This window comes from Physcomitrium patens, chromosome 26 (assembly GCF_059467195.1).
Source record: "Physcomitrium patens ecotype Gransden chromosome 26, ASM5946719v1, whole genome shotgun sequence".
Taxonomy (NCBI): Eukaryota; Viridiplantae; Streptophyta; class Bryopsida; order Funariales; family Funariaceae; genus Physcomitrium; species Physcomitrium patens.
In genome coordinates, this window is record NC_143435.1 from 4,917,822 (window position 1) to 4,925,945 (window position 8,124).

At 42.8% G+C, this 8,124-nt stretch overlaps 1 protein-coding gene across 4 annotated transcripts; it reads right to left on the minus strand.

The window, feature by feature from the left end:
• Positions 1-976: 976 nt before the first annotated feature.
• Positions 977-7,515, minus strand: LOC112277945 (crinkler effector protein 8). 4 transcript variants are annotated; one of them, XM_090247953.1, is made up of 7 exons: positions 7,290-7,515; positions 6,460-6,595; positions 5,761-6,279; positions 4,785-5,578; positions 4,081-4,354; positions 1,813-2,865; positions 977-1,447 (listed from the first exon to the last, which is right to left on the minus strand). In XM_090247953.1, the coding sequence occupies exons 5-7, from the start codon at positions 4,295-4,297 to the stop codon at positions 1,368-1,370; spliced, it is 1,350 nt and encodes a 449-aa protein (XP_090104079.1). In that variant the 5' UTR covers positions 4,298-4,354; positions 4,785-5,578; positions 5,761-6,279; positions 6,460-6,595; positions 7,290-7,515; the 3' UTR covers positions 977-1,367. The 4 variants fall into 4 exon arrangements, with proteins under 4 accessions (XP_090104079.1, XP_024366590.1, XP_024366592.1 ...); XM_024510822.3 differs by lacking the exons at positions 5,761-6,279; positions 6,460-6,595; positions 7,290-7,515 and having other exon boundaries at positions 977-2,865; positions 4,785-4,881; positions 5,172-5,189; XM_024510824.3 differs by lacking the exons at positions 4,785-5,578; positions 5,761-6,279; positions 6,460-6,595 and having other exon boundaries at positions 977-2,865; positions 7,290-7,512.
• Between the last annotated feature and the right edge of the window lie 609 nt (positions 7,516-8,124).

Sequence of the window (8,124 nt, forward strand, 5' to 3'; positions counted from 1 at the left end):
AGGGCAAATCTTGCATTTTTGATGGATGTGCTAAGCCAATTCATATCTAGAGCAAGTCCCTTTCATTGGATGGTTGAAATGCATCATGAAATATTTGAAGGATACTTTAGACTTCAATTTGTATTTAGAGGCAAAGACATCATATTGAAGGGTTTTAGTCATGTGGATAAAGTGGGGAGTAGAATGATCTCTCTCACTCCGAGCATTGTATGCATACTCTATCTATTGCATGTACTTATGCATCTTGTTTGTACTCCTATTGTACTTCAACAACTTTTGCACCAAGAGGTAGGCTGCAACGCACTAACTACCATGCAGTCAAAAAATCTTCTTAGATTTCACACGGATATGTCACAAATCAAGCTATTTCAAACAATGAAGGCAAATATCTACAGTATTATGGATGAAAACATTTACATCAACTGTAGAAGCACAATAATCACTTATTAGTAGATTAGTTTAGTATGTCCATACTTCAGCTACTAGATACATTTTTCTAATACCCATGGCATGCAACGAAGTTATGGAGTGTACCTTTACACCACTACACCACCTCTACACCACTATAAATAACTCACTTGGCAAGTGGGATGCCATGTAGGTTCGGTGGTTACCACCTTTCTGTGGTTGAAACCCTCGTTTACAAGCCACCACGAGCTCCTGTCTACCTCCTGGTAGGAAGGGGGCGTATGCTTCGGAGGACTCTTACGTCCAATGCGTTATTGGACCAGTGAACTGTTAGTAGCTGCAGTGACATAAACATATTGACGCACGTATCGACGTCATATTCAGCATAGTTTACAACAAGAAGTTCATTACTGCGTTGGGTTTATTACTTGCCAGAATTTCAGATTCGTTTTTCAACTTGCTTTGCAGTACGAGGTTCTGGACCCTTGTTTTCACAGAATTAAGTCGACACCTTCTGGAACATCCACTTTGTTTACTTCGTTTTGACAGACTTCCCAACATTGACAAATTGTAGATGAAGTTATCGACATTAAAGTGTCGAAAAATTAGTTCGACATTGATTTAGTCACTTGTGTGTCTAAACAATTGTCGAAACCGAAGCAAGCGAAATCCTTCCAAATTTCTACAGTCATATGTCAGAGAATTTCCCAAAAAATATAATAAAATGTCGGAAACCTGCCAAAAAAGGTGTCAAAAACAAACCCTCTTCGGTTGTTCTTCGGTTCTGCGTGGGCACATCCCACTTTTCCAATCTGAAGCACAAGCACGAGAGGTTTGTTTTAACGAAGCAATTCCCTTGGTAATGATCAGAATTGCGGAGTTTTCAGACTTCATCCCCCCTGGAGCTATTTTCTCAAAAGTTGCATGAAACTTGAGAAGATGGAGCACTATAGGCGCCTTCAGCCAACAATGCCGGATGCGGCTCTACGTAGGATTCTTGCAAATAAGATCTCATTCCCACATGATAGGTCATCCTTATCTGCTTCAACAACATAATGCCAGAATCACAGTATCCCTCACATCAGGTTCAACAGCTTTCGAAGTCCATGTGTAAGTTCATGTTAGTCATTCTACGGAGACATTTTAATCTCTCCAAGCAAGTTTCTGCATTTGGTCTTCTGGAAGCGTCAGTCTGCAAGCAATCCCTTTGCAACTCTCGAACACCCGCTGACAAACCATTTATCCCGCTACTCCTGATCAAATGCCCAATGCCCCATATGTCTACACTCGAGTCATGACGACCTCTGCTCATCTCAGGGGCGTGAGCTTCAACACACAGTCCGTGAGCGTGACCACAGGGAGTAGCAGCAGTCTCATCAAAATCAATTAAAACCCAGTTGGTACCTGAAGTGTTTCTGAGAACATTCCGCCAAGTTATATCTCGATGCATTAGATTTTTTCCATGCAACCAGACCAGTGCTTCTGCAACATTGATCAATGCTTTCAAAAGTTCATCTTCAGGTCTCGCCCGGCTTTTCACAAGACACCGGGGTATCATTCGGAATCTACGATCGGCTGCATTAATTTTCAGCACCTGCTCTGCATTGGGGCAATCCTTGATGCTCTTATATATTTGGTACACCTTCTCAAAGGTACGCTTATCTCTGTAGATCTTGTCAACACCAGTCCCCACGAAAACAGTTTTTCCGTCAGTGCGATAATCGTAAAAGTCAGACTCAACTCCCAGCACGATTCCAGCTTCAGACAGGCGCATTAGCAGCTTGCTGATGTTGAAGCCTATCAACGATGCCAGCAACCTGTCCTCTACAACAGATAGATTGACAGTGATCAAATCCACCACCTCAGTCTTACATCGCTTAGCATCATGCACTAGTGCACAGTAAGTAACGATCGCTGCGTTGGCATAATAACACAGGAGATAGGGCAGGTTTCCATACGTCCAGATCAGCTTCCTGACCAATTCTTGTTTGGGATCATCTTCAGTATCTGGCCCCTTCTCCTCGCCACGCCAAAGTGCGAGTCTGGAAACCATCCCAAGTTTGTCTGGGCGCTTGTTCTCGGATGAACTAAACCTTGAGGTGTCTCTATCAAAGACAAGTGTTTCCAAAGAGAACAGGGATATTGGCTCAGTAACAAGACAATCCCAATAAGCATGATAAGAACTTTCTGTAGAGCCTGTAGCTGGAGGCCTTAACACAATCCCAAGGTGGTCATCCAAATTCCAGCAAACGCCTCGTGCAGGGTCATGACAAATAAAGTTGTCTGCTTTACTCAGATAGCTCTTCCACTGAAAGTAGCGTCGGTGAGAAACCGGAAATGCCATACGTGGCGGATGCAGCAAGTAACCTTTCAGTTCAGTGACCTCCGGAATCCTGACGTCCACTCTTGCTTCTACTAATAACCTCCGGAAAGGGTCCAGTGCATCCTGTTGAGCAGCTGCTTAAACCACAAAATAAGTAAACATACATAGAGATGCGAGCCTAAATAAGCACATAAATTAGCAGGCCAGACTACCTATGGTTTCGGAAACCTATGTAGCCATTGTGAAAGAGTAGTGTCCCCTCCAGAAACGAAAACCCCCAAGGTATAGAGTTCCACACCGACCACCTCAACGCGTCCAGTAACCACAGGGAAGAAGAAAGGGTGGTGGCTTGGTATATATAGCTGGAACAGCATTAAGGCACAGCTACCGAGACGTAACGTGGCAGCAAGAGAAAGGCCGAAGTCAGGTGAGTTGGGGGAGTGTGTTAAATACCAGCCATCAGTAACCCTTTATCGGTTAATAATCGGCTGAGGTTAAGTACCATGAGTTCAAACAGAGGGAGGGAGGGAGCGTGGCTGCATAAAGAAAACCTTCACCAGTTACCCATAAGTTCGAGAACTAATTAATAGGTGCCATGCAGACACGTCTACAACCCTTAATAGGTTAACCTGGAGGAAAAAATTGGAACGTACTTGTTTACAAAAAGCATAAATCAACGGCTTCCTCAACTGTGATAAAACAATCAGACCTTCAGGCGCAAAGTATGAACAGTGCAACGCAGCCAATTCAACAATGGTGCAAGACCATCCAATACAAGCACGTGTCTCTGAATGACAAACATCGAATAAAATTGGAATGTGTACTTCCCTGTGTACTTGCATAACCTACATGACCAAGAAGTACCAGAAGAAGAAGAGGACAAGGGGGTGGGGAAAAATAAATGCAGGCATTGAGCAAAAACTAGAGAGCCCTAGAGAGCGAATCAGTAAGACCAAGAACAACATTTCTTACCCAATGAGTTTCAATAGATCCACAAGGTTCAGAAACCTTGAAAACAACAGACCTTATCAGACGTGGAATAAAGCATCGAACAAGCCATCACAAGAAAACCTAATTGTTCTGCTGAAAAAAAAAAACATACCAGGAGCAGGAGCTTGTAAGAATGCATACTTCAGGGCTTAAGGTATTGATTAAGCTACCAAGTTAAGAAGGAGAATCATACCGGTAGGAGGTGCTACCCCAATGCCAACCCTAATTCCATAACCATGAACTAAACCCTCGCCCGAAAATATGAACCGGACGAGATACTAATAGGAACCCTGGCCAAAGGGAAGAAGTGGATATAATCAAGTGGATAATGCAATAAGTGTCAGGACAAGTGATTTCACCTGAAGTATCAGCGTTGAGTAGCAGCAGTTCCTTTTCCCGCAGTTGCTCCTCCTTCTTCCGCAGTTGCTCCTCCTTTTTCCTCAGTTGCTCCTTCTCTTTCCGCCAGTAAGCGACATCGGCCTCTGTGACAGCCTTCGTCAGTTGTTCTTCCACAGCATCGATCTGTTGCTCTACTTTCCTGATCTCTTGCTTCACCTCTTCAATTTCGGTATCCATTGTCTTGTAAAGCGCATGACCCTTTCAGCACGCCTATGCTGCCTACGTGACCACCTCCTGTAACGTGCAACCTCAGCAGCAATTCATTAGAACGCTGTCACACGCAAACGCGAGCAGTGCTCGAAATGCATACAAAACTCCGCTCAGCCAAAACAAACCCCTATAGAGACAACAAACAGAAAGAGTAAAATCAGCTGCCAAACCACAATCAAAGCTCATGGCGCGCACGACAGCCACTTCTAAACTCTCCCGAATCATGCCTCACAACTAATAATCCAACAACATAAGTAATCACCCTGACATTCACCATAAAGACTCGAAATTTACCGCAGAAACACGAAACACGGAGGGGCGGCTGACCCCGGCCAAGAAATCAACGACACCCGGAAAAGCAAACCGGCGCTGGAATTACAAGAGGAAAAGAAACTGGACAACAATACGATACCTGTGGATGACTGAAGAGCTCAACGGAGACAGAATAACTTACCGGTAGGCGGAAGGCAAGGGTGGTAAGAGAACAGAAGAGAGCGCTCAAGCTGAGGTCAAGCGATTGAACTGCCCGTCGTGAGAAAGGTTCCCTACCTCTGCCAGGGTCATTCTTGTCAATCACGCCCATCAACGAAGCGACCTAACGAAACGAAACAGCAGACTTGGAAGGAGCAAAATAAACACTAAACTCTAGCGCACGGAAAAACGGAAACCCTAGCACAAGGAAGAAGAGAAAACCCAAGCCATCCGAGAGTGGCAGACCCAAAGCCAAGAATGGAATGCACCGAGTTCTAAAATCGGGGTGGCAATTCGTACAAAGCCTAATTACTGATCTGACACAAAAACCTCAAATCAGAAATTAAGACAGTCGAGCCAAGAATTCAACCAGAAACAGCCGCGAAGCGTTGGCCGTAATGTTCTGATGCATCGTGATACAACTAAAATCTGGTAGACGGTGTGGAATTCTGACATTCCCTTTATTTTTACATTCATGCATGGAACTCAGCAAGTCTTCTCTTCCCTTCAATTTGTTGGGCCCTGCCCTTTTCGAAAGAGGGATCCTTGGAATCTTGGATCGTGGTGCCAAAACGATACTACATACTTTATTCTTTCTAGAGGCCTTGAGCATCTTTCCTTCCAAAATTAGTATTATAATAAAATATTGAAATAAAATTTCATTTATTTTTTATTTTAAGCTCATATTTATAAACCATATGAACCAATTTTTACAAGATTTTTTTTTTTGATGTACTTATCCATGTTGATGACATATCTTGTTCAGGGGTCTCCGTTCTTGGTTCATGCACATCAAAACCATTAATAAATGTACACTTTCCAAGCAAGAGACTGTCCCAGAACTGTTCAAAATAGCCTCCAATTCTTCATCACTATCCTACACTAGACTCAATTCAATCAATTCAACCAGTTGAAGTTGACAAGCAGAGTGAAATTATGGCGAAGCAGCAAAGACACACCTGCGACTTGGAAGGTTCTTTTAATACGAGTGGGGCCCATTGGTGACTTCCTAGGTGAAATGTGCGTAAAACCCCGGACTAGTCGGGTCTCTAGAGCTACTTCGTGATTGTGCACTCTGAACAGGTGGCGCTGGAGGTTATCAATCTGTCCCTGCATGATATAAATCTGCAACATTGAAAGAGCTGAAGCTCGATCGACTGCTGTCATTCTCTCTGCAACCAGTTTTTGAGTCTCTAACTTTTCCCTTTCTTCAGCGCTTGCCTCAGTTTTATTTTCTCGGCGGCTTCGATGGCACGCTATCAATCTCGTTCAGCAATTTTCCACGTGTTCTTCCTCTTCCATGCTCTTAATCAATCTGTTGTTGTGCATTTCACTTGTCTTCTTCGGCCTTCTCTAAGTCTCTCCTCAAAGCGATAGATTGTGACTTGATTGCCCTCAAATTCTTCTTGTACATGCTTTAGCTCTGATCATAAGCTCTCTGCCTCTTCAGATTGATTTGATGTTTTGAATTCAAGCTCCTGCAAAGTAAGAAACAAATCTGTGAACAAAAATTCTGCAATTCTCACCGGTGCCAAAACCTCAAATTTTAGGAGCTATTGTTCTTCAACAACTTATAAACGCAGACAAAAGACGAGGGTGCACTAGAGATTCAGGTAATCAATATCAAATGCGTGATAGAATTAGAAATTGTTTAATACCTGGAATGATGCAAGTTTAGCATTCAGTCCCTCCGTCTCAACTCATTATGTTGATCCACCACCTTCCGACTCGTATACCGGATTATTCTTCCAGTCCATAGTTACCGCAGAGTATCGAAAACCCTAAAATCACTCTCTGCTAATCACGTCGTTGGCAAACGTCATTCCTGCACTCCATCTTGTGGCGTATACATAATAAATACAGAAAGCGGCCTCTAGCGCATCTATAGTTGTGAAATGTCCTAGACTGGGACTCTGGTGCCGGACTACCTAAATAGTGAATACGTGAATACCTGCGCATAAATTTGGAAAGCATAACATACAAATTGCATCGAGAGGGAATGAATGCAACGTATGAGATACAAGAGAATCCCTAGCTTATAACTACCAAATGACTCGGTGCTAATCGAAACTACTATCGATGGAGGCCGCGTAAATTATCACTTAACGCAACAAGAGGCTACTATTGGAAAAAGTAAAATGACAATGCAACAAAGCAGAACTAAGACCTTTCCAATGACATCAGTTCAATCATCGTGCGAAGTTCAAACAATACATGCAACTGATGAAGACTCGAGAAACATCACCGAAGTACTTGAAAGGAGCACGTAAAAGGAGCTGTCGAAAGAAACAGCTCGATACTTACGAATCCAGTTATTCACTCACAGTCACGGATTCATAATATCTGGCAAAATTCCAGTCAACATTCCATCTGGCAAAATCCTAAGCATGAAAAGACTTCTCCTCAGCATAGCCGCACACATATTACCTCTCTATAATCCAATTCAAAGCAGCAAGTCACCTCATAAACGAACTAGAACTTCACTTACCACATCGTACGTTGGATTCAAGAAACACACTCAAAGAGGGGACCAAGAGACTCCGAAGTGCTAAAAAGCCCCAAAAAAGAGCATTCAGGAGAGATCCTTGAGCTTCGATTTTAATGGCTTCAAGGCAGAGAAAATTCCAGTCAACATTCCCTCAATCCTACGAGCATGCTCGTATGATGCAATGCATCATACGCGCAGTGAGCACAAAACGCAATGCTATCTCTCTCACTCAACAGGAACACGAGTGGAATAGTTTAATATCTAGGTGATACTCCTTTGATATTGATGTGTTATTGTGCCGATACTCGGGCTAATAGAGTGGACAGGGGTATATACGACGACAGGCTTCCTGGAGGTTTTGATGGTTGGAAGAAGGCGCATGGCGATCGGAGCAGAGATCAGAGGGGTGATAGCAGCCGTGGATGATGAGTAGGGGCGTTGGTAGCCGTTCTATAGCGCGCTGGAGTGTATGGGGTCCGCGGAGGTTTTTTTTTGAGATTCATGTCTTTGATAGTTTGACAAGAGTGCTAATATATTATTTTTATCTTGTTTTAGAAGTGAGTGAATTATTCCACTTCTATTGTTATATTTTGAAGGTTGCTAGTTATTCACCTTTAGACAAAAAATCTTGTTTTCTAATACTGATCATTTTCTTAAAGACAGTGGATTATCCTTCTTTGTGGAAATTTTTATTAGAAGTTGTAGATTACCTTCCTCTAATTTAATATTTTGGATTTTTTTGAGTTGTCTATGGAAGGAAAGATTATGAATGCTATTCTTAGCCAAAGTGAGAAGAGATTTATAATTATTATAGATCTTCATGAGCTTGTCAACA

Excerpts from the sequence above, each read along its gene's own strand:
- LOC112277945 (XM_024510824.3), bottom strand. The coding sequence starts at position 4,297 with ATGGATACCGAAATTGAAGAGGTGAAGCAAGAGATCAGGAAAGTAGAG. Across the intron at positions 2,866-4,080 it reads ACTCAACGCTGATACTTCAG|CTGCTCAACAGGATGCACTG; the intron begins GTGAAATCACTT and ends TGGTTTAAGCAG.